General features: G+C 41.9%; 1 protein-coding gene across 2 annotated transcripts in view; it reads right to left on the bottom strand.

The window, feature by feature from the left end:
* Positions 1 to 22,426, bottom strand: part of GRIP1 (glutamate receptor interacting protein 1) — a gene marked incomplete at its 5' end in the record, with an annotated part of 332,803 nt that extends 310,377 nt beyond the window's left edge. For both annotated transcript variants that reach the window (XM_082308369.1, XM_082308362.1), the window contains one exon: positions 22,372 to 22,426. In XM_082308369.1, coding sequence (XP_082164495.1) covers positions 22,372 to 22,426 — 55 coding nt within the window. The remainder of the gene's footprint in view (positions 1 to 22,371) is intronic.
* Positions 22,427 to 26,847: the final 4,421 nt, after the last annotated feature.

Genomic DNA, 26,847 nt, shown 5'->3' with positions numbered 1-26,847 from the left:
TTATAACTATGCTTTTCAGAAATGCTAAACCAGGTTTTTACAGCAGCATGGTCTTTTTATATTTTTATTTTCATTCAACTAATAATTTGGTAAAATTATAGTTTTCAAAAATCAGGTAGGAGTTGTACAAGAAGTTTTTTCCTTTTGCATCTCCCCCAATTTCTGACTGCTAGTTTTGAAGGAAATATATTCATCAAACAGTGCGTTCCACAAAATAAGCAATAACCAAGAAAAACAAATGGGCCATCTCATACAGAGTTTAGAATCCAAAACATTATTTTAACGAACAAATTTTTCTGAAGAATCTTACACAGTGTATTTTTTCCTCCATGAGGCCAGACTGCCTAACCATCCTACATCAGAGTAGCGCATGTAAAGAGCGCCCCAGAAAGTTTTGCTTTGCAATATTACAAAACACTTTCAAATAGCAGGTAGGATGAAAAAGACTGCAGAAAAACAAAATGGATGTTTTCATTACCCCAAGTTTCATGCATTACCAAGCTCTTCTTTGTTTCAACTTCCCAGCTGACCCGTAAGTTTCTACAGAACCTGAAGGATCATTTTCCAAAAAAGCACTATTTGAAACAAATGCATTAGGTCAAGTATACTAGCTTTGAATGTAATTCATACTAAATATTGTCAAGCATGCTACTAGGACCTATGCTACCAGCATTCTGCAAGTTCCATTAATGCTGCTGTAAAAAGAAATACCCTATTTGCTCATTTATTTTTTGAGAAATGACACACCAACTCTCTCTCAACTCTCCTTCTGGGAACCAGGACTGATGTCATGAGTATCAGCTCCTCAGGTAGCAGGAGAAGCCAATCCAGCCTTAGCTAGAGACTAAAATCTTTCTGATTGTAACATTTATATATGCATTTATTCTAGTTGATACCAGTGCCAATGATTAAAACTGACACTGCCTTTATGTACCCCTTGCTTTGCTGGATTTTAACTGGTGACCTGAAATTTCTCATGATAACCTGTTCAGACTTAAATGACAAATTCCTTCTTTTTTTTTTTTTAATAGACATTCTGAGGGAAACTGAACACTTTATATGAAATTAAATCTCTTTTCAGGCAACCTTTTATTTTGAAAATTGTAGATATTCCCTTTTCAGCTCAGGGTCTTGAAGCTCAGCAGAGAGGGCTCTGTACTAGAGATCAGGTAGACTTTCCAGAGAGCTCAGAAACCCTACACAGCAACGACTGACAGATCAGACAGACCTCTCACAGATCTTAATTTGCACACATCCATTAAAGCTCTAATGGAGTTTAAACACTAGTATTTTTGCAGAGTCCATTCATTTTGTCAATGCTTTCAGGAAGCTTGTCCATGGACCCACCATCCACAGGGAAATCTGTCGAGAAGCCCGCAATGGGCCACCCATTCCCATCAGCCTGGAACTATAGGGACAAAGACAGAAAATGTCTTCTTCAGCAGTGGATAACAGATCAGGAGCTGAAAGGGACATCGGGGAACCTGTTCCGTCCATGAGACAAATGATGCTGTAACAAAACTCAAACATGCAGATTGGAGCAAGGTACCCAAGAGTGTTGCAGGAGCAGAAGCTCTGAAAACTGGGAACCAACAGGCAAACAAATTAGGTGAGAAAGAGAAAATAAAAAAATAAAAAACCAAAACAAACTATAGAGCTAGTTAGGAGCTAGAGTGAGAAAGCAGAAAATGAAGAGCATGCACTTGTCACACAGAATGGGAACCACTGGAAGGGGAGCCAGTAGAAACCGCGAACATCTAAAAGGAGAGGACAGAAGGCTACAGGAGGCAGGATTCCAGAGTGAGTATCCACGTGCTGGTCCTCCTGCCACCCCGCACCACAGCCTTCAAGGTAACCCTTCATTTCCCCCCAAGAAATCCCTGCACCCCAGTTTCAAGCAAGACTGACCCTGTCCTATCCAGTCTCCATCTCTTTTTCCCAAAGCCTGAAACCAGCTACCTGCAGGGACTCCCTGCACTCTGCCAAAGCCTGAATGCAGCTGCAACTGAGGCCAAGGGGAGCAGCGAACAAAACTTTTACCTAACGCTGCTGTCTGATAAGCGGAGTGGAAGAGTGTCTCAGCAATGGCCACAATAATTAGCAGATAATTTTGATTTCAAGCTGTTGGTTCCTTGGTTTGCCACCAATACAATGGGGACGATCAAAGTTTTAACAATGTTTTATGAGGCTAGGTAAGTAGTCAGATAATATAGGGATGAGGGCCACGGAATTCGTTAGAAAATGAGTAACTCTGAATTTGAAGAAGACTACTTGAATAATGAGGCACTGGCTACATCCTGAACAATGAGAAGAAAAAAAAAAAAGACATTAACTAACTGCTCAGAAAGTAATCACTATTCATCTTTTCACTGAATACCAGGACGGGGGGGCTATATACAGTAATATATACCCCACACATATACAGTAATTAAGGAATGTTTGTAACACATGCACTCAGCGCAGCCTGACTGCCACCTTTTTCTAAGGCAGGTCTGACTTTACTCCCTTTGTAAAATTTTGCATGCACAATAAATACCACACAATGGTCTGAATTCACCCCTTGTTTCTAAATAGCAGCTAAATTAAAAAACAATTTAGAGAAGAAAAAAAGACCAAAATTGAAACAGGAAAGACATTTTCCCCCCAGAGACCTGTGATAAAGGCAAATTCTGCCTTTGTAACGGTGATAAAGGCAGAAAGTACAACTGACACAGCAGGGCAGCAACTGTAGGACATAACACAATCAGCTGTACCAGGAGCAGCAGAGTTTGCTTCCCCACTGATGAAGTCCTGTCCTCAAATCCCACACGCTCCTCTCTGCCCCTTTCCCCACTACTGACGTTTTTCTGCCCTATCACACTCGAAGCTCATCTCCACATCCCTTTTAACACCCCACAGGGCAAGCTACTGCATGCTGTGGCCAGTTCAGAGCTACGTACATGCTGACTGCTAGCCCACACGTGCCAGGTGTCAGCCCTTCAAATAAAACATGCTATTTTAATGACTACCTTAATGATGTATTAATTTGTGCCTCTCTGCTCTACTCAGCTTCCAATACGTATGAAATTTGTCAGAACCCCTCTCCGAGATTTGCACCTCTCTCCCAAAGCATGGTTGAATATTAGGCTGAAGGTTTTAAAAATTTTACTCCCAGTTAAGCCAATACCATGATTTAACCCCCTGTGGTGACAGTAGTTCACTGCCCGTGGTCGTTGCTACTTGTTGGGACCAAGCCATAAAACCCAGTGCTTCTGTGCCACACCACCTTGACATGTCCAAGAGCACTGAAAAATGCACCTCCAAGGGCACATACGTTTACAAAGCACCGATTTGTGTAACCCACTTCAGTGATGCCCGTACTGCTGAGACCCATTCATTCTGGTACGTTGTGGCTGTGGTCTTCAGGCTCAGAGCCCTAAAAACCATGCAGAATCTAATGATGCCTGGAACATCGCTGATGCCACACAATTTCTCCTGAGAACTTCTACATATTTATTTATTTCCTAGAACAAATTTCCCCGTTCATGCAGTTGATACAAGAGTTTTTGTGAGCAAAGCCTCTGCTCCATGTACTTTGGGGAAATGAATATGAAACGGATTTTTCTTCCTCAAACCTGTAATGTTTCACACATTGCCGGTTTTATTCAGAAGCTCCCGTTCTACTTTAATTACATCCTCCCAAAGCAGAGTGGAGAGTGATGCCAGGTTCCTTCGTGGGTCCTAAGGGGAAATATTTACTAAAAGGGCTCTTTATCAGCTCCTGCTCATTTTGGATGTCAAGAATTTTAATTACATTTTTGCCCTTGATCAGAAAGTATTTTTTTGCATTAGATTCTCCTCGAAAGGATAAAAGCAAGAATACCTGGATTTGTTCATGGCAGTTTTCTTTCTTAATATTGTCGAATTCCTCCTCTTCTTGGAAGAGGGGTCTGACTTCTATCCTTACCATGTAGGAAAAAAAAAAGTACAGACAGTAGAATTTGTACCAGTTGACCTCATTCTCTATGATATCTCTTCAATACAGTGAAAATCAGCTTCTAGCCACTCTGCAGGGACTACTTTCTCCCGCAACTCTTTCATTATTAGTACTACCTATTATTACAGTTGCTACTTACTCACAACATAGAATATCTGCAGGTATCTGTTACTTTGCCAGATCTTAACTGGACTGAAATCTGTGCTAATTATTTGCCTCTGGGTGATGGTTGCTCCTACTGTTCTTGTTTCAACCAAATGGGTCAGATAATTGGAAGGGTTTTATCATACTTGAAATACAAGTAAATATACCTGAAGTCATATTTTCCAAAACACCCAATGCCTTTTCTTTAAAATGTCCTCCCATTTACATGCTTTAGGGTAAGGACTTCACATGTGTATCACAAACACGTCATGGAAAATTACCCAAATTTAACTACAGTACAAAACAAATCACAAAACAAGGTATTTGGATGTGCTTATTATAAAGAATTTAGCACACTAATTTCTCAGCTTTCTAACGCATGTCCCTAAGAAAGTACTAGCCCTGATCTCATTAAGCATGCCATATTCCAAGGCTACAAGGTCAAAACTGGACTTTTCCTGTAAGGATTACTGCCAAAAGCTTTACACTCAGATACAGAAGGTAGGTGTTAGAACACACACAATACTGTGATCATTGTGACTACCAACAGCAGCTTGACAACATACATGAAGAATACAGGAGAACAATTGTCAGACCAGGGTAAGGAAAAAATCATTAGCCAGGCATGGATTGAAATGAAGCATAAGGCTACACAGGAAACTTGAAAGACTTGGGATTATGGGACTAGGGGGCCTAAAACTATTCTACGAGCAGACAGGGTGTTAGGCATGGAAAGAAGCCTATAACTCATTGCAGAAAGAGATCTGGACTGCAAGCCAGAGACAGTGACTTCCTCGAGCAAGAAAGCTCGAGGTTTAACTATTGTATTGGCATCATGGGAAGTTGAGAACAAAGATGCCCAATATTTGGGTAAAACAACAGAACTTTGATAAATTCAGAACTGGACAGCAATAAACATTTTAATGAGGCTTGGACAGCAGCTGGGAGCCAGCTGCTGAGTATGCCTGCCCACCTACTCTGACACAATCCTGCTGAGTGTGTGGGAGCGCGTGCGCGCCTAGGGCATTTTGTAATTGTTTCAAAGACCATTCCATAGCGATTTATAGACCAGCAGTGATTCATGAACCACAGGCTGAGTAACACTAGCCAAAATGGCCTTTTCAGTCCCTTTTTGGCATTTTTCCTCTTGATTCTATGTAGATGCAACAGTTTGCCCGTACACCCAGTTATTGTTGTACTGATGGGGAAAGAAGTAGTAAATTATGCCCAGATAACAATAAGCATACATCTTATTTAGCCTTCACCATCATTACAGTACAACTTATTTATAATGCATGTCTAAAGAGGTAACTCAATAATAAGGAAGAAGAAACAAGGATAAAAGGTGGCAGAAAATGGAAAAAAAAAAGAAAGATAACAGGGACAGAGAAAGTAAAAAAGGAGAACAGGTGAGATGGAAGAGGGGGAGAGGTTCAGAGAGCCTTTGCTATCAGGAAGCAGGAAGGAGAAAACAGGGAAAAGCCCTGGGATGACAAATCACATGCACAGAATCTCAAGTGGAAAAAGCTTTCTAACATCTCAAGTAAATCAACAGTTGAAATTGTTCGGGAAGCTTTGTAGCTATTGCTGGAAGTTCTTCCTGCTGCTGGGTGCAAACTACAACGATCAGTGCCCATTAAGTTGCTGAAACAGAAAGCTCACTGCCCAGTACTGCTAGGCATGTTCCTTCATGCTACAAACCAGGCCAAAGAGAAAGCCAGCCGCGGAGTAAAATCAAAATACATGCAAGCTACTGTACTGATTTATTATTCATTTTCATAAATAATTACTCACAAAAATTTTTAAACTTTTAATGCCGTGGCTGCCACAGTACTCTCACCCTGCTGCTCCAAAGCAATGCATGGACCGGGAAAACCGCCAGAGCAGCTCAGTTCTGTCCACTACCGAACACACACGTTCTTCGTAGCCGTTAACCTCCAGTTAAAGACAAGACAGAAAAGTGGCTTTGCAAAAACCATGCACGCTTTTGCTGCCACCACTCAACGCATGCGGATGGCTTACAGCGTGATGACCAGATCAGTTTACAGTCTTCCTCTAGAAGTCACTCCAAGGCACATCAAATCATCTCACCCACCTCCAGCGAGACGACCACAGACGATACCAAGCGGACGACTGCAACTATTCCAATTTCTAGAACAGTAATTTTCTTTTATACTTGGTCTTCTTCCTAGAAGTTACCTCTCTCATCATTAACGATGTATACTTTTCTGATACGATCAGACGGTACTTTTCTTCGTTACATTCTCTCTACAGTGCCACTGAATTTACACTTTTGTGTTCAAACAGTAAGTCCACAACTTGCCAGTGATATTAACCTTATTTATTAACAGTTAGTTTTCCAACAAATTTCCGATTTGTCAGAAATTAAATGTTTCAAGGAAAAAAACGTAACTTCAACATAAAGTATTATAAAAAAGCTATATATGGATTATGTTTACCCGTTCTCAAGAAAACCAGTAATTATCAAGTAATAACATAAAGACTTCCTTCACACAATGCAAAAATTAGACTGTGAATTTAATTTCCAAACAATACTTAGACAACTGATTACAGGATTAAATCAGGCCTTTGTAGAGATGACAAGCATACTCACTTTATAATAGTAAGCAATAAAATATAAACAGAACCTTCAAATGTAATACAAATTCTCAAACTTCAGGACAATAATAAATTTCTAACCAATATCCCCAAGAGGAAGGTTACCCTGCATTTCACTGCTACAGAGTTCATTGCTTTGAAGCAGGAAATACCAGACATGGTCACAGACAAAGCAGATGAGAAGGACCTCTGCCCCAACGAACATGGAAACAATGTTCCTCTTTGAACACTATTTTCTCACTCCTTTTCTTTCTGTTAAAAGAAAAATCAAACAAACAAACAAACAAAAAAAAAAACCAAAGAGATGCATTGCAATAGCTGAAGATTGTTAAAGGAAACAAACAATGAAATGTTATGATGCCATTAAAAAAAGACTAATAACATGTGAAGACATCAAGGTTAATATAACAAACAGAAATACAAAATGTTAGATAAACTAGGGGATAAGTCAGGGTTACTTACGTTATTAGAAAAAAATGCCTTATTTTAATATAACTAGAAATAATAAAGTGTAAATACATATTTTGATTATGTTTATTAAAACACTTCACCAAAAAAAAAATAAAACATGTGCAGAATGACCCGAGACATAAAGCAGTTCCAAACAATTTCTCTCCATGGCTTTTTGCTTATTCCTAAGTTTAAATATCCTAATTTGACTTTTAATGAATAAAAATTAGAAACACTTTTTCAAAACAAATCATTATTCTGAATCTCAAATTATGCTTACATAGTCTATACTGCATGTAAAGAAGCAGATGAAGGAACCACTAGACCTTTAAGTTGTTCTTTTCTCTAATCAAAGTGACATTTTGTTAGTGCTTCCTTGAATGGGCAAATATTAGCTCCTGTCTTTGAACACCATAGCACAATCCCTATTTACTGTATAACATTTTGCAATTTTCACTTTTTTTTTTTTTCATTTTTTTGTTTAATAAAACATTCTTATGAAGAAACATTAATCAATCTGGAGTTCTCACCATTGCCAATTTAATAAGGCTTCCATGGCAACATATTCTACCTGTTTGCCTATCTGTGTTTTTCACTGAGCCTGTACTTTGCCCTGAAGATCCAAATTCTCCCCGTAACTTCCCTAATTCGTTGCAACCTTGGAATACCACAAAAAGGATCAATTATATCAAAAAGGATCAATTATATCAGTTTTAGAAAGAAGCGGAACATGATGCTGATAGCTGAATGCAGGACCTAATGTAAAAACTGTTTCATTCTCTTTACCAGATGATGTCCATAGCTTAAGGAAAGATGAAGTGTGGTCATGTGGAAAGTGAGTAGTACCTGCCCAGGTCAGACAGAAAACGAATGGCAAATGCTTTGCGTTACACAGTATTGGGGAAGCAGCCGAGGTATTTAAGTCCATCACCATCTAAAAGACAACCCTAGAAGCTCAGTAAAGCACGAATCTCAGTAAAATTTCAGCAGTGAAACCTAAAGGTGTCTGAGACCAATCTCAGAAACTAATCTCCAGCGTACTCCAAATTACTGGGACATCAGGAAGAAGGGTGAAGATTACCAGCTAAATCAGTCTCTTACAGATGAACTTAGAATCATTTAGGTTGGAAAAGACCCTTAAGATCATAGAGTCCAACCATAAACCTAACACTGCCAAGTCCAACTTGGTACTATTCTTCTGTACATGCTTATGTACCTTGGCGTTCACATCTTAGTACTAATCAAGTAGACTTTTTACAAGATTAAATGTAAATGCTTGGGTTTACATGCAAAGGAAAAAATTTTCTCCTCTCTTCTGTGCAACTGGGCTCATAGATTATCAGTCCCCAAACTCTGCAATGGCAGATCATAAACTTGTTCCTGGAAGATCAAATAAGCAAAAGTGCTTTTATTCTTGTCTACCTTTTATGCAGCACCTCAGTTCAAGGGGAAAGATGACATTTTTGTTATCAAAATAATGCCTCTCTCTCCCCCCTGATTGGACATTTATGTTCAAAATACGTTCCTTGAGGATTTTTTTTCAAGGAAACCTTCAATAAGCACGCTGAGATGCGCCAGTAGAACAGGAAACTAGCATACACAAATAAATATTCATATCGTTGAATGCCTTATACACCAATGATCCTTACTATTACAATACTGAAGTCTGTTTAGAGACAAATACGTATAACTATTTTCGGTTAACAGAGAATTTTTTTTTTTAACTAACTGGAAAGCTATAGAGCACTAGAAGAGATTTATAGCAGTGTCATACTGCAGAATAATATTGGGTTTATTCAGCTTTTTTATTATTATTCAGCTTACTCCATGTATGGTAACAGAAATGGAGTTTCCATTTGACATTGGCTTCCTGCTTCTAAGGATGAGCAAAAGGACTTGCAATCCTTCCTATGCATTTTATTCTTCTGGGCAAAAAGCTGCACTTACTTGAAAGTGCCTCTTTTTCTTCTAATTGTATTTTCTAACCAACCATTAAAGAGAAATCTTGTACAATCCCTGCACACAGGAAAGACTACAGACCACAGTGTTCCACTGACTGAAGAACAAGACATGAGAGAGTTCAAACTGCAAAGCAGATGTCTTCTGTGATCTTGCACCAGCTACACCTCTGTCTCAATATTTTCATAAAATAATACCTACCGCGCTTTAAAGAAGAAAGGCTAAGGTTTATAAACCACTGCTGAAGATGAAACACGCTAATGAACTCAAAGTTCTCTCTTCTGCTGGACAAAGCAAAAAACATTAAGATTTGTCTGGGAGCATTTTATGACTTTCTTTGGAAATTTTAATATTTCTATGCCTCCCAGACGGCAAAGCATTTTCAAAGCACAGACAATACATCAGAAGTTCACAAAAACAGAGAGACTGGAATACAAAATCAAAGCAGTAAGGATTATCCAGAAGTATCTGTATTTTAAAACTGCCTGGGAATTAAGGTGTAAAGCACAAAACCAGCATTGCTGCTGTTTTTTCCTCGAAACACCTTTCAACGACAATTCACAGTAACAGCCCCAGAGTGTTTAAATCCCCCTTCTCAACAGGTGATTCTCTTATTGCATCCAGCACAGTACTCCAGCTTCCAAAAAAAAAAAAAAAAAAAAAACACCAAAACCAAGCCAAAATTCTAGCTGTTGCAAATGGCAACAGCACAGGTAACAGACTGACATACTACTTTCAACAAATTCAACAGAAAATTCTCATTGATTTCAACCAAGACGCCGCCCTATTTTGTAGCGATAACTTCTGCTTCCAGGGCTATTATATTCAAATATGCAGTGGGAAAGAGCTTGTGTTTGTAAGGATCCACACAAAAGATGAATTTGGAAAAAAAACCAACTCTCAATATCTTCACTCTGAAAAAGATTTTTTTTTCTCCTGCTATGATACGTAACAGCCTTTTTGTGATAATGAATCAGGCAGCTCTGGAAACACAGTGGGATCTCAGACCTGTTCAGGTAAATGGTATGCGTCACTTGGTGATAAAACTGCTGGCTCTGAGTATGCATTTTTTGCACATTACTTTCATTCACGATGCGACATTTTTCAGTGAGTGGAAATGAAAAGATGTTTTTTCACCAGAAAAAAAAAAACCAACCCCCAATATACAGCATCTTGCAGTTAAACACATTTAACTTCTCTTCCAACAAAAAAATATGAGGAATAAGCAAAGAAATACCGCCAAAGAAAAATATATTTTCCATGTTCTCTGGGGGAAAAAAAAAAAAAAAAAAAAAAGGCTTTTAATAAAAACAGAGGGAGAAAATTTATGATATTTTAAACCCCTTTTACTGGCTTTCTCTTTCCCCCACAAAACAGATATTAGCACATATCACAAGAATAATTAAAGAAAATAAACAGTTTCTTTTTCGAATTATCCTTTGAGCCACTTAAGCATATAAGTTATAAGCCTAAATTTAAGCATACTGACTTCAGGCTTATTCATTCTCAAGTATCCATACACATAAGCAGCAAAGGTTTCAGTGGCCTTGACTTAGAGACCTTTTTAAGATCAGCATCAAATGAACTGGGACCACATGCGTTATCCATTCATACAGCTAGAGCCTAACAGTTTACTGAGTGTCATGATCTGATCCAGAAAAACACGTGTATATTTTTAAATACTTTGCTGGATTAGGGACTCTGTGCAGGACAGTTTGCTGGTTCAAGCCTTCCACATGCATATTCTGCTGATAATCAGATTTCTTTGACATATTATCAGTTCGTGACAAGTTTTTGTTTTTCTTTTAATCCTTAGTGTGCTATTGATTGAGGTAAAATGACTAATATTTGATTATCAACTGGAATCCACATGCAAATAAGATAATTTATGTGTTTGAACTTGAACACCCAGATTCATGACAACAGGCTAAAAACTGTTCTGTTTAAAGAATACTACCACGAACCACAACTTCAGAACAATCCCAGGAAAGGGCCTTCACTTGTGCTCCCTGTGTACTGTAGTCTACCAGTGCAGGGTGCCATAAAAGGTGTATTTTTAAATATCATGAAAATGCTTACCTTTAACCTTGTAAACCCCTAAATGTGCGTAACTACAACCCTGAGTATCCTAATTATATAGGGATAATCTACAATTCCATATAAACTCCCCCAAAAAGTTACAATGTGTTCACACAACTGAATAAAATCCAGATTTTGCCAATTAGGACATTCAGAAGTTTCACATATACATACTGAATTTCCATTTTAATAATTGAAAGCAAAACCGTACAAATTAGAAAAAGACACTTTATGTAATTATTACAGGCAGTTAGCACTAAGGAAATAATAGGCAAGACTTGAAACAAGTCAATTAAAGGCTACTTTTCAATACTTTTCTTCAGAGTATCAGCCTAAACACCAAAGAGCTGTTCCATTTCAATGAACAGGCCCATCATGGTATTTTTTCTTTTTATGCTGACTTCATTCTTTGCAGTTAAAGAAAAATTAAATACGCCTACTTACAAAAAAGGGGTCAGAAAAAAAATACCACCAACCCCGGTAAGATCAGAAAAAAGCAAGGAGTGATGGAAAAGGAAAGAAATATCAAAACTAGCCTGATATATATTATAAGCTGTGAAAGAAAAAAATATTAAAGGCAAGTTTTTCAGATAACATGGGATTCCATAACTCAACTACAAGGATGTTTTCTATATTTAAGCCACCTACCTGAGGACGTCGTCATAAAATTCTCAGAGGTTGTGTTTTTTAAAATTACTTCAATCACTTTGCAAAAGAAACTATATATATAGGAATATGGCTTCAGGCACTACTTACCTACTACCCTGATCTTTAATGAAAGCAGAAAATAGAATATAGAGCCAGCAGCTGAACCTTCCTCTTTTTCTTTGGTTTGAAAAATTTATATTTAATGACAAGAGGGCAAGTCATCTGAAAATTAAGGCTCTTTTCATATTAAAGTGTTCTGAAAAGCAAGAATCAGTTCACACTAAATATTTAAACAAATAGCAGCGAACACATCTAAAGTGTGTCTAAGCAGAATGATGAACCAATACAATACACAGTATTCATGATTTTTTTTGTTTTTTAAAGAAACACATAAATATAGGTACCAGCGCGTGCCTGAATCTGTGGATGTGTGAAAGCAACGCCTTAGGCAGCTAGGAGATTTCAAAAACTTTAGGGTTAGTACATTCAAGACAGATAAAGGAAATAAGAGAGACCATAAGAAAAGCCTGAGTTAGCACATCATTTTCGTCAGCAGTTGTAGTGACAGGAAAGCTTGGGAATACTAAAGCCCTATAATATTGAAATCAAGACAAGATGAAACTTAAGTTACAAGATGTGTGTGTTCAATAAGCAAATGTGAACACACAAAACCCACCAGTCGTGTTTTAACACTTTGTGCTTGAGGTGTGAGAGGGGTGTTTGGGTTTTTTTTGCTACTAATAATGTTCCTGAATTAAGTTATTTACTCACAAGAGCTACAAGTATAAAGCTACTGATTTATCCTTACACATTATCCCTTTCATTCTTTCTCTCCCCTCTCCACACAGTTGCCCACACCCCAGCTGAAAGCATTTAATCAACTGCTTCACTTTTGACATGCAAATCCTGCAAGTTTATCTGGCTCCTGCACATTTTGCAAACAGTCCTAGTAAGATGTGAAGTTAAAAGCACCACAAATTATAATTTCAAAATACATTTCTGTAAGAGAGGAGACATTTCCTTGGTCCTGCCAAATCATGACCTACGTAGAACCTTTTACACCACAGTTTACTGAAAGCCTACATCCTATATTACTGTGTTTGGTTTGGAAAAGGTTAGTATTACAAAAAAAGGTCAAGTAATTTACAGGTATATTCCTCACAAAATTGGAAGTCTTATCAAATATATCAGGTATTTTGAAAAGGCTCAGGCTCAAATCTCACCACATTCAAAAACATTGCGATATTTACAAAACCACCAGAAAACGTGAAAATACAAAAGAATAAAACCGGCAGGTACAAACGAAGGAGGCAACACATGTTTGGGCAATAGTTTTCTCTGACTTTTCAAAAGAGACCTTGGACTAAGAAACGGCCTCCACTAACAGCTACAAGGGCTCGGTAAATTTGCTGGCACAAGTGAATTAACCTCCAGAATGCAGCACAGTTGCATCCATTTACCAGGCAGTGAATTTCACTCCCCAGAGTATTTTCTGTGTGACTACTGCTCTACTTTCTGCGCAGCTGTTGTGTAAATAATCCATTCCTAACACAAAACCAACCCAAATACTTCACTAAAAATGCCATTGAAATTAATTTTTTGTCAGAGTAGTAAAATGGTGTGTTTATTCCACAACAGCCTCATCCCAGACTCAGGTCCCAACCCTTTCATGAGGAGCATGGGCACAAGCGAGGACAAAATCCTGCCAGTTACCAATGCTTTAAACAGATTTTGAGAATGCAGAGTATAGCAGGGAGCTTGATGCTACTCACTTGTTGGAACTATGGTGGCTTCGCTCAGATACCAAAAACACTTCTCAGATGCTCACCTGTGAGCACCAGCTCGTTGCTGATCTTTAGTGACCAGGAGCTGGCAACGATGGTGAAAGACAGAAGCAGCAGGGGAAGCTCCTCTTTCCAATCGCAGTGCAAAGGACAGAGCATCTGATCCACAGAGATGATAATCCAAATAGAAAAGAGTAATATAATCCAAATAGTCCACAGGTGTGTTACTCCTATTTTAATAACAACTTTCAATAAGGCCTCCCATCAGCAAACATGATTGCGCTGAACCGCTGGCAGTCCCTACCCCAAGGACCCAATGCACCTTCTTTCTTCCCGCCTATGCAGAACGCATTTATCCCACAGACATTTTTGAACGCTGCTAAAGGATTTGGCACAATGTTAGCCATTACTATACCCCCCAAAAAAGTACCAGTTATTGTTCTTCATTTGTTTGCCTGAAAAAATTGTTCTCAGGAATATTGTCCCGCTGTAGAAGAGGCTAAACTGACAAACAAGCGCTGGACTGTGGAACACCTGGTCTCCATTGCAGGCAACTGTAGAAAAGCTGGCATCACTTCTATCTTGCTAACTGATATCCATAGAAACAAAAAGCTCAAAACATGAAGAATCATCCCAGGGCTGGCTCACTTAAACACATGCTCCAGTCACCGATATGATGTTCTTCATTTTGTTGGTTAAACGTAAATATGTTGGTTTTAATTCACACTTTACAGCGTGGGACAGAGAGGTCACGTCTCACTGTGCACTCACCTACCGTGAAACTGCTTCAGAAAGAAAGTGCTGCGCTCCACGGTGTGGCTTACTAAACAAAAATAAGCTTTTTATGTGGTCCCTGCCTTCTTAGGAAAGAGTTACTGGGAGGACACATTCTGGCAGTACTTGACAACATTCAAAATCCTGTCTGCTAATAAGGAAGCGTTGGTAGTCAGTTACACAATATTCAATTAGCACACCACAAAATGGTGGCATTAAAAATTCAGTCTTGCCCCACTGGTAAAAAAAAAAATTATGAGTAAGTTTCATTGACAGTTATTTTTAACTGTCCTCATTATATTTCAATCTTTAACTATATTTCAGGGAATAAAGAAATTACGTTATCCTGAGGAAAAGAGGAGAAAAAAAAAAAAAAAAGATTTAAACTTTAGCGAGGCAACTGTGGAGCTCCCCAAATGTCTGTGGGATCCCAGTATGTAAAGAGAAAGGTAAAGCGATTAAAACATTCTCCGCAGCTTTCCCTGCACAGTAGCAGAATCTTTTCGGTGGTGATTTTCACTGATAACAAGAAATTAAATAAGACACAAAAAAGATTGAGATTGCGTCAGTCACACCTGTCTTTCTTGATTCCTGTGGTAATTTCCAAAGAGAGAAGACAACGAAATTCCATGTGAAATATGTATCGGTATCAAAGTTGTCAGCCCCTGCTTATCTGCTTTTTCTCTCGTGTGTTCTCTTTAAAACATTTCAATAGTAAGCAAAGAACATTGCTTCTAACTTGTGATGTAGAATCAGTGGAAAGCAGAATTAGCACGATAACGACTTTAAAAAAAGAAGAAAAAACACTTTAAATCATCAGCATCATTCAGAAGCTTAAAACCTGGCTACCCCGTACCACAGGACACACCAGAACGGTTTGTGCTGCCCAGTCACCCAGCACAGCCTGTGCCAGCGGGATGACAAAGGAAAGAAACATCAGTAGTGTGATACAGCAATCAAGATTACGCGTATCCAACATAAATGTTACTATTTTAACCCTGCATTTTACAGGGTGTCACGCTTACCTTGCCAGACTGAAAGACTGAGCAGGTGATCGCCCTGTCCCCACCCACAAGGGATGCTGACACATCTCGTCAGTCTGTTTTTGCGTAAGTCGGGAGGGATGGTACTTTGACATTTCAACATGCATAAACTCAAATGGCTTAGGAAAAACATTCAAACAACACAGAGTTTCACAGCCACAGTCATAAGACCCTTATAGACAGTTACTGATTCAGCGCATCCTTTTCCATAAGCACCAGCATGATTAAACAGGGATCAGACATGAGCAATGTGAAGAAGGCGTACCATCAACCCTCGCCTACTGCAGCTCCTTTAGCCAGCAAGCTCCAGTCGTGACAGCTTTTCATGTAGAACTTTGAGCAGTGGCAGCTCAGGTGATTTTGAATCACACAAAAAAACCCAACCCATAGTAGGGATATAACTATGTGTTGGCATTCAAGAAAAGTTATCTACATTACCAAGGGCTGTCACACTGAAGCTTAGATATTTTAGGTTATGCCCCTCTCTACAATTTCAGTGCACAGGAAACTCTGATCAAGAACTTTTGTTTAGAGCTTATACCCTTCACGGCTCCCAGATACCCCCAAAAGCAACCATGCCCATCAGTGGCAAATATTGTTACAGCTTCAACTTCAACATATTGGTGTTCTTTGAGGGAAGCTACAGTGTTTGCTGCCATATCAATAAGTCATAACTCACTGCTGGCAAACCTAACTCCCCACTTTTAACGAACATTAGCAAAAATTGTTTTGCCTCTGCAAAAAATAGAAATTGCTTATTTGCACCCAATATCTCCCATTTTCTTTCTATATGGAAAAAACAACTTTGGTTATGACCCAGACACACTAGACAATCATCTCCCAGCAATCAGCAAAGACGATACCTTCATGAAGATTCTGCAACATTTATCAAATTATTTTAATACTGCAAGTCATAAAATGTTGTTAACTTGGCTGTGCAGGCCACAAGAGACGTAGATGCTTTTTGCTTATTCTCAGTTCCTTTCATGCTAAAAGGACACTAGGGAGCAACTGTTGCCTCCTTTCCATCCCTGTGTCAGAACCCTCCCAGTCCCAGCTGGTTTTAAGAGAAAGAATGAAAAAAGTGACACAGCGCCTGTGTCTTTTGTGTGCTGATGAAAACCAGCTCTAGAGTGTCATCTTATCCCACCTGGCAAATGGTCTTCACCAGTTTAGCAAATGAAGAAAGACCAACTGTCCAAGACGCAGTTCAGTCAGACTGAGGTGAAAAGAAGCAGAAGCCCTGGCAAGGACAAAATACACGCCATTTGTAATTAGTGTTTTGTTATTAATGTATCTTTTATTATAAGTGTTTTCCAATTTGAGATTTAGTTCTATTTTCAGATGCCACTGGAGGACTGGAAGGCAGCTATAATTAAGCTAGCTTCTTATATTATGTCAGAGGCTAAGATATGGTGATGTTTCCTTCCATTTTTGACCTTACTACTGTTATTCATGACTTCTTCACTTTAAAAAGCAAATACAGCATGCTTCGCACAGGATAACTGAGCACATGTCCAGATTGTTCACTAACTAGGTATCTGCCTGGACTCTACCCTAAGTCTAGGCAATGCCTTCACTGGGGTAGAGACCATCTTCCAAGCACCTCTACCCCGAAGCTGGAATCCAAATGTTCACCCCCAGCACCCAGTCCTGACTCTTAGGGCTGCCACTGTAAGCACAGCCTCTCTTCAAAAAAGGTTTTCTGCCACCCAATTTATACTTCATCTTTTCAGGAGGAAAGAGATAAAGAAAGACAGAAAGCCTTTGCAGGTTTCCAAACCCAAACTTTCCTGACATCCCAAAGTTTACAAATCAGTCAGTTAAAAGCAAGCACTAGGTCTCCAGCTCTTTCTTACTTCAGTTTCTGAGGATCCACTTAAGCTCAGGGAGAGATTCCTCTTGCCTTATTAGACCAGAGCTTAAAGACAATGAACAGTTATCCTCAGCCTTTTGTGTTGAAAATACAAGCTAGTATTTTAACGTGCACCTGGAAAGAGTATGAAGCATATCCTCTGTTAAAGTGGCCTCGTTTGATCAGATGTAAATCGCTAAGCCACAAGAGCACGATGAAGTTCAATAACAGGCCCATCTCTCTCCCTTATCTGGGAAACTGATTCTCTTCCAGCTTGAGATGAGCAGACAAGCTCAGGCAGCAGCAACCTCAGGGACAGATGCTGTTGTCAGAACACCTTCCATGAGAACATGCTAGTTCTGTATTTGAGGCAGGATTCACAAAATAACTTGCATATTTTTTTATCCTCGAGTCCTGGGTTTTAAAACATTTCCTGATGTTTCCTTTAAAACGCTTCCTAAAGTTCACCTAATTTCCCTGACTGTCAAGAATTGTTAAGATGGATGGAAGAACACAAAATAAAAATACAGTCTTTCCTTCTTCCTCCATGTAACCTGGCTACTGTGTTGAGAATAGAGGCAGAACAACTGCGGAAGGCATAATACCTTCTTTTTTTTTTTTTTTTTTTAAATGAAGACCAAAATATACTTAGATGCATTCTTAAAATTAATAACCATGTACATTAAGGGATCTCAAGCAGTCCCATAGTGAACATACAAGATACACAAATACTATTTTCTGTATTCCTGTCAAACTTGATCAGCTATAAAGTTGAAACAGGAGTTCCATAAAATGCCTTCATTTAACTTGATTGGAAGGGATATTGAAGAAAATTAATTCCAGGAACATTTTTCTTCTCAAAGTATTTGCTCAGATGTCACCTCAAAAAGTGTTTTAGGCAGTTTATAACAAGATTTGATTTAGCATCTTAGGCAGAAAATTGGGGAGGGGGGGGAACATGCCCTGAATTTTAATGACCCTGTCTTACACTGGTAAGTCTTCACATGTCATTTTTGAAACGACAGGGTTTACTGCATCAGGCGTACATTACAGTTCTTCTACTCCACACAGAGCTCAATCCCTGTCCTCCAAAGGAGAGGACTCCTCCTGATAATTGTGGCGGTGGAAGCCAGAAGCGGCACAGCCACTGCAGAGCACTGCTCGAATACAGAGCAGTCAGTAGAAACCCAGTAACTGCGCTGCACTATGCACAAAAAAGCAGCTATCCACTTCATATTTTAAATACAGTTTTAGTCTCTGAAAAATAGCACAATATGATTTTTTTGGTTGATGTAAGTATTCCACATAATTTCCGCAGTGAAGACATCTAAAAATACTTGTTGAAATACCACTGATTGCCACCCCTTCGAAGGGAATCTTCTCCACAGCAAAGCGCTCTCACAATTGCTAAACCCTACGTGAAAGCGCATGCTCTGATCCTTGGAACATTAACCCAGGTTATTCTCCTTCACTCCGGGTATCGGTTATTGCCAAGGTGAGCCAACAGCGTTGACCACGTCTCTGCTACTTCATTTCAATAAGACCAGCCAATTTCCATTAGCAAAATTCTGGTTTTGTCAAGTTCTTGGATAACCTCCATTTCAGCACATGACTTGTAGGAACAACAAAGACAGGCTGAGCTAAGGACTTTTTGAGGTAGGCATTCAACATGCAAGGGGGGCTCTGAAGCAAGGAAGGGGCAAACAAGGATACTGATATACTAAAATAACCCTGCTCGGAGCAAACGCAGTGTGTCTGCACAAGGATACGACTGCAGCATCCCGACAGCTCCTCACATCACAACGAAGCTCCCTTTGAGTTGAGCCCTCGCACCAGAAACGCTGCTGCAGTAGCACCACCATCCAGTTCCTGACATAGGAGATGAACCAGGGGAGATACAAAAGCATTTGAAGTGCTCCCCAATGCAATGCCGCATTGCTTTGGACAGAGACAAGAGTATCAGTACCCAGTGAAGCTTTTACGCTGCCTCAGGGACGCGGTGAGATTTCCACACAGCCTCTCTAACAAATCCACCCAATTCTCAAGCCTCACATCTCAGCGCCCACAACTTCTCTCCTTTCCACAGCTGAGGACATAGGGGCCTGATCAGGTCTATACAGGTGCATGCATAGGATGCAGAGCTCCCGGGGGGAGACTAAAAGGAAGCCTGTGAGGTTTGAGAGGAAAAAGTGTGGGGACAGACAGTCTGTACAAACTACCTGTGGAAACCACCTGTACAAACCACCATAGGGAAATCTTTGCCTTCCCAGTTTTCCCAGCACCTCCAGTGACCTCCTCTTTTCCAATTCAAACCTGCTGCTACACCTAGACTTGAAATTAAAGCTGCACAATAACGGTTCATTATGATGGAGAAGGGGTGTACAGACTGTGGATACAATGAAGTTGAGACTGAAGGGGAAAGCCAGCGGGAGGCACATGGATGAACCGGGATTATTTTGCTACTCACTTGTTTTCTGAAGTTTGTTTGGTTTGTGGTTTGGTTTTTTGGGCTTTTTTTGGTTTTGGGTGGGTTTGTTTGTTTGTTTGTTTTGGGGTTCTTTTTCTTCATTTTTATAGTCTGCTTTGGGAGACCGCCAAGAAACTTCAGCACCAAATTAACTGAGCAGTTTTGTGGTGTTATACAGCAAAATCTCTGATAGTCGGTCCTATTGGTGTTCATGGGGTTGCATAAAGACTAGCTCCTCTCACTAGAAGAAAACACTAGTTTAAGCCATCAGATTACAGGTACATAAAATCAATGAAAATACACACGCATGAAATGTTTCTTATTCTTATATTCTATATAAGTATTACTATCCAATATACATATGCATTTAGGATGGATGGATAAATGGATATTTTATACCCTATATCTGAGTGTGCTTGTATATGTGACATAAACACAATTTATGTTACTAAATATTTCACATCCAATATTACTCCATGTCTAAATCATAGAAAATTACCAGCTACAATGTTAGTTTAAAATAACAGCATTCACATTCACCTAAGTCTTCTGATAGCACAATGTACATAAAATGTTCTGCGGAGTAACTGAATAGAAATATTTTCTAGAAACAGCAGAGGGGGATGTTAGCTCAACTGGCTTTGAACCAGAATTTAACTGTATCTGTAATTGCCTTTTAACTCAATGCCATACTAAACTCCTACATTAGCTAAAGATGCACCTTCATTTCATTACTGCACTGGCCATTTTTCTGGCGAGTTTGAAAGCTTTATTTCATTTATTCTTCATACTCAAGGACTATTAAATTCAACACTGATTAACTATTTTGACCATTTAATATTTTTCCGACTTTAAAGCCGAAAAGTTCCAGTAACTGGAATCCTACTAAATTACCAGCTAGACTTGAGCAATATACAGTGCAACATACTTGAGAAGGTAATCATTTACTTTAGGCACAGAAGAGCTTTTTTATTTGCACACTGGAAATACAATAAAGGAAAGCATCAGTGATGAGACTATTAACATATAAATCTATCCAGCTTCATAATGAAGATGAAAGAGATTAAATAGAAAATAAGAATAAAGAACAACTGTTAACAAATCGGTATTCTAACTGGCATTAAACCCATCAGAGCAAAATCATTACCATTGTTTATTTTGAATAAAGACAAGTCCGCATGCTACGGCTCATGACACAACCTTTATGCAGAACGCAATGAGAAAATCTTTCCAGTTTCTGACATAGCCAGATCAGACCCTTTCTAAAGTTTCCTCATCTGTAAAAGCATCTGATGTATTTTGACAACTGTCGTCCACCCTATTTCCGCAATTCCTCAGCTACACAGATTCCAGACATAAAGAAATATGACCACAGATTTTAGGAATGATGGTATTTACCAAGAGGAAAGACTGAAAATCTAGCTTGTCACAGCTGAAATACCTGCTCCCTTTTCAGCCACTATTTTTATGATGTCCTATGTTTGCGATGAACTCCCCATTAGGGATGGGATTTACTAGTCAGAAGCAGGGCAGCAGTTCTCCAACAGACCTCCAACGCACGGGTACAATACTTCTTCCACACAGCAAACAAAACCTCCTCCTTTTTAATGCTCGGTGGATTTTTGACCCTAGCAGTACAGATACGTCTCCAATACGGCGGCAAGCAAAACCAAACATCCTGCTTCAAGACTCCACACGCTACCGCGGAATTAACGACCTGTAAATCAAAGATACAAGGTGACGGGCATACCTGAAAGTTCCCAAGTGTACACGGCGTACTAGCCTTTTCTCCTTTGACTCACAGACTGAGGACAGAGCAGTGACATGCCAGCCTCCCAGGACCGAAGCCCTCTTTGAGGAAAGGGCAAAGTTACATTTTTATTAGAATAAATAGACTGTTTATTTTGAAAAGCGACGAGGAACTACCCGCCTTCCGCCAGGACCGACCCCTGCGCCGGGATTCAGGGGCCCGGCGCCACAGCTGGGCCGGTGCGGGACCGCCGGGGCCGCGCCTCCGGCCGCTGCTGAGCGCCGAGGCGCGATCGCCCCCGCTTCGCAGCGGGCGTCCGCGGCTCCGCCGGGCCGGCGCCCCCCGGGGCGGGGCGGGACGGGTCCAGCCGCGACCCCACCGCCGCGAGTGGCGGCCCGGGGACAGAGCCCCACGCAGGGAAGTTTCCCGAAGTCACTTCGGAGCCGCCCCCCCGCACACACACACACACCCCTCACGCCCCCCGGCTTCAGGAGCCCGGCCCGGGGGAGCGCGTTCGGCGGCACCGCGGAGAAAAGTTAGTTGCCGCCGGCGCTGAGGCGGCGCGGCCCGGCGCGCCCCCCCCAGCCCGGCCCGGCCCCTGGGTGCCGGCCGCCCGCCGCCGCCCCGCACGCCCCCCGCTCCTGCCGCGGCGGCAGAGCAAGATGGAAGGCGCGGGGCCGCCCGCCTGCCCGTCCCCCCGCGGGGCGGCTGCCGCCGTGCCCCGGGGATGGCTGGGGCGAGGGGGGGAACGGGCGAGGCGGCAGCCCCCCGCCCTCCCCTCCTTCCCTCCCGGTGGCTGCCGCCCCCGGTGCTGGGCGCTCACCTCGCTCCGGCTCGGCTTGCAGGCAGATGGGGATGTTCTTCTTCCAGCCCGGCATGGCTCCGCGCTCCCCGCTCAGCGCTGCGGCGGCGGGGGGCGGCTCATGGCAGGGCGAGGCGGCGGCGGCGACCCGCGCTCGGGGGGAAGTCGGCGGCTCCGGCGGGCAGCGGCGGAGGGGCGGCGGCCGCGCGGTGGGAGGGGGGAGGGCGGGGGAGGGGAGGCGGCGGAGCTCCGCCAGCTCGGGGGACGGGAGGGAGGAGGCGGGGGAGGACGCGGGGCGGGCTCGCCCCGGTTCAGCCGGGGACGGGCGGGGGTAAGGCGGGGGGCGCGGGAGGGGAAGGCGCGGAGCGGCCCCCGGCCCCCCCCGCTGCCGGCAGGTGGGACCGCCCGAGCCGCCGGCTGCACAATGGAGGGCCCGGGGGCGGCCCCGGCCCGGCCCCGCTCCGGCACGGCACGGCGGGGCGGGACGGGGCTGCCGCCGCCCGGCCGCCAGGTGCGGGCCGGGGCGCGGGCGCGGTGCCGCCGCAGCGGGCGCAGGCCGCGGGGAGCCGCTCGGTGCCCACGCCGCGGGGGGTGCGGCTGCGACACGCGTGTCGGCGGCGGCGGGGCGCGAAAGGCCCGCCCCGGGGGTCGCCGTCTCCTCACCGGGGGAAGGATCCGAGCTTTGGCCCCTCCGGGCGCCGCGGCCCCGGCTTCACGGCTGCGGCGTTAACATGGGGTCGTCCCCTTCCCTTCGCAGTTGCCGACTGGCGAGTTCGCCTGCCCCCACACGTGGGAAAGCTTAGGAAATAACGAGTTAAAATACAGGCGAGCTCCCAAGGAACGGCACCGGCAGCCCCTTGATCAAATAAACCAAGAATTTGCACCATAAAGAGTCCGGGACGCGGTTGCGACAGGTGGGATTTCTGTCATTATTACAGCCAATTCCTTACGACCTTTTGACCAGAAGACGTCGAATCTCACGGCTAAAATTATTTCTGACACAGCCATGTCCTAATAGGAGACTAATGCTGTGGCGATTAAATATTCCTTTTATTTCTTATAGAAAAAAAAAAACACTGTAAAAATTCAAAGTGGCAGGTTTGCATGTTATTTTGAAATAATGATAGTAATATAAGTGAAGCTTTTTTTTTCCTGAGGCGCTTCTGGGGGTGGAATGCTATATGAGCTTCATTCTGCCTAACAGTTACGTTGTGATTATTTTTGTGTTGTCTCTCATTCCCTCATATTTACAGAAATTATGTAATTTTACATGGTCAGACAACTACACGTGAACCCTTCATTCAGAGGAAGATTTTAAGAGTTTCCTGGATTTAATTTCTGCTGTAAACATAATGACAGTTTCCTGACACAGCATTTTTCTGCGTTGACAGCGCGTAAAGCAGAATGTGTGTCTTGATACTCCTGAAAAACCCTTGATTAAAATCCCATTGATGAGAGCTGCAGCTGCTGGCTTTTCCTTGATTGCACTTGGGCCGTGGTCCCATCATTGATCCTGTGTGTGGCAGGATCACCAAGCAGCACCAGTGTGATCCAAAGGAGGAGCAGGCATATCCCGGATTTCTGCTGAATTAAGAGTATACACTAAGGAGTTGCTTTTGCCGGCAACTCTTGCTGCCTGCAAGAGCACAGGTGATACCTGATCTAGAACAAAATCCAACGGCACGATGATAACAAACCAAAAACGTTTTACCAAGTTAGAAGTGTAAGACTGGGTTTATGTCAGGTTTGAATTGTGTGACCGCTGGTATTTTTGTTTCATTATTGGGGGTACTGCGTCTTTGAACCACAGTCTTGTGTCCTTTCTTCAAGAAGAGACAGGTTTGTGCTAATAGTCTCCTTCCTTTCATAGTCCCTTTACTTAAATAATGCGGGGGGAGGGTTTATTGGTATTTCTACAGAGAAATGTGAGCGTGCATGTGAATTTCTAAGCATTATAAAATAAAGATCTCCAGCTAGATTCTTTGCTCAGAGGGCAAAGCTTCCAGAAGATGCCTTTGGGGCGTGCAGGCAGAGCAACCGCGCTGCCCGCGGCGGGTTCAGAGGAGGTGGAGGGGGACAAGGCTCTGCGGCGGCTCAGCCCAGCAGCCGCCCGCGCAAGGAGCAGGTGCTGAAAACTGCCCCGGGAGCTGCTGGAGAACACACGGCCAGGGAGCAGGTTTCAAGGCAATGAAGTGGTTTGGAAGCCATATAGCTACTTCTAAAAAATTACTCTGGCACTTACTCTCCTAACCTCTGCCATTCCTTAAAAGAAACTTGGACTTTAGAGTGCTATGGAATGAAAAAACTTCAGACAATTGTGTGTCATCCATGTCCTAAATCTTACCTGCTACCTCTGTTGTCCAGCTTTTACTCCTAGCCTTTCCATTACGAATGAAAAGAATACAAACATCGAGCCTTAAGGTTGTAGTTCTGATCCTCCTGCCGACTTTTTCGCCAGCATTGGAGTTCTGCAAAATTGCAGGTCAGAGGAATAAAGTAGTAGATTGCCCTACTCTTCAGTCCACAATAAGCCATTTTCTAGCTTTTTTTTTTTTTTATAGTGCCATCATTTTGAATGTGAGTAAAAATTCCTTAGGACTGAATGTGGGATTTTTTTAGGGTCCTGCAGGAGTCATAAAATCCCAGCTGCTGCTTTGGATTTGCTCCAGAAATGTGTTCCAAAAATGAAGGATAAGTCCTATTTTTTCTCAGTATCACTGGCTTCTCAGGAATAAGTATACTACGTATTAAATAGCTGACAATATTTGCATCATTGAGTGGAATATGTATGCTTCCCTCTGTCTTATGCAAGACTACAGATAAATCCTTTTAGTCAATGCCACTCTGTAATTTCCCATTCTGTGCTACGGGAAAAGCTTGCCTGGGTGCCTGGCTGAAGTTAATTTAATTGCATTCTCTTCCTCACATGAGCTGTTTTACACTGAACAACTGCTTCTGTGTATCCCGATGCTAGTAATGGAAGAAAGCGGTCACCTGATTTAGATGTACTTTTTATGGTATATATATCACACCAACAGCATATAAACTTCTAGCCAGATCTTTTCTGTCTGCAGCTTTTTCCCCCAGAGAATTTTAAATGAATCGAATCTTGATTTTCAAGGAGGCACCCCTTCTTCTTACTTGATGCTGCAGCATGGAGGTCATCTGAAGCATGTACAGTAACACCCTAGAATTAATCGAAAGCAAAAGAACTGTGATATTCCCAAGGAAAGGTTTTATTCTGTGAGTGTTCTAAATAAGACACTCATTTTTTTAATTTCCTCTTCTTATTTATTCCCTAAAGCTAGGTAGGAGAAATACGCAGACGGTGGAGCTGAGGGTTCAGTTCTGGAGGACTGGAATGTTTCTTCTCAGTAGCCGCAGACTTGTGCCAACAATTACTTCTAGGTTACAAGAGACGCTTCAGCTTTAAGATCTTTAAACTCGGGTTTTTTTCCTCAGTGACTGACACTCATTATCCATTCTCACATATATGTTTGTGATTAAAAAGAGCTGTAGAAGATGGCAAGGAGAGTATCTCCTGCAAATAAGAAGCTAAAATGACCTATTAAAATAACTTTGGTAATAGTAAGATAGTACAACTTCTACAGGTTTCTGGTCATTCAAGCCCCGGAAACTTCCATATCGTTCTGAATAGATGGAAGATGCTTGAGCCTACCACACGGTTCTTGGTGGCTCTGTAGTATTTGCCTGTGCCATCTGGGAGGAAGGAAGGGTGGGTTCTGGTCCTTCTGGATGGACTGGTCACCAATGCGTGCCTGAGACGGAGGTATTCCTACTAAGGGTTACATAAATGTGTACGAGTCACATTAAAATGTGATGCAATTTCATTAAAAATGTGATACCAATCTTGCCAGAACTGAGCAGCGGGCAGACCAGAGATGCACTCTATACAGCATTATCTTCCCTGAACAGTGCTCTTTTATTTTCTCTTTCTTTATTTTCCTTTTATTAAAAAGGTGCCTTATCTTGAAAGCTGTTTGTCACATTGCTGAACATCAGAGAAAAAAGTTCATAGATGAGACATAAGGAGTATACCAACAATTGGTTGTTTTTAGATGCATTTTAGCACTTTTTATTAACAAATGTTAACAAAAAACCAGTAGGACACCCTGCCACAGAGCGGTAGCCATTTGTTGTCAGCCTCACTGGGGAGTATCCTCCTTAGGACAGTGCAGAAGACACGGTCAACTTTTGCTTGCTCTGTTTGTGGCCCCATGAATCTCTCGCAGTTGCACAGTGGCGGACTTCAGCAGGAGAGGAGGACGTCTGAGCTTGCCGGGGGAGATGAGCCCTTCAGGAAGTAAAGGCTCAGGTTGCCTGGTCTGTCAATCCCAAACAGATTTAGGAATCGGATAAAATGCAAACACAATTAGTTCAGGCAAGTTGGCAGCAATTCTGTGTATGCTCAGTATCAGAAATGGAGGTACCTACGTGATTATAGATGAGCGCTGTGGTAGATACAGCCTTCCAAAT

Source organism: Platalea leucorodia, assembly GCF_965183815.1.
Source record: "Platalea leucorodia genome assembly, chromosome: 4".
Taxonomy (NCBI): Eukaryota; Metazoa; Chordata; class Aves; order Pelecaniformes; family Threskiornithidae; genus Platalea; species Platalea leucorodia.
The sequence above is the reverse complement of the archived record's forward strand: the minus strand, read 5'-3'. Positions and strand labels throughout refer to the sequence as shown.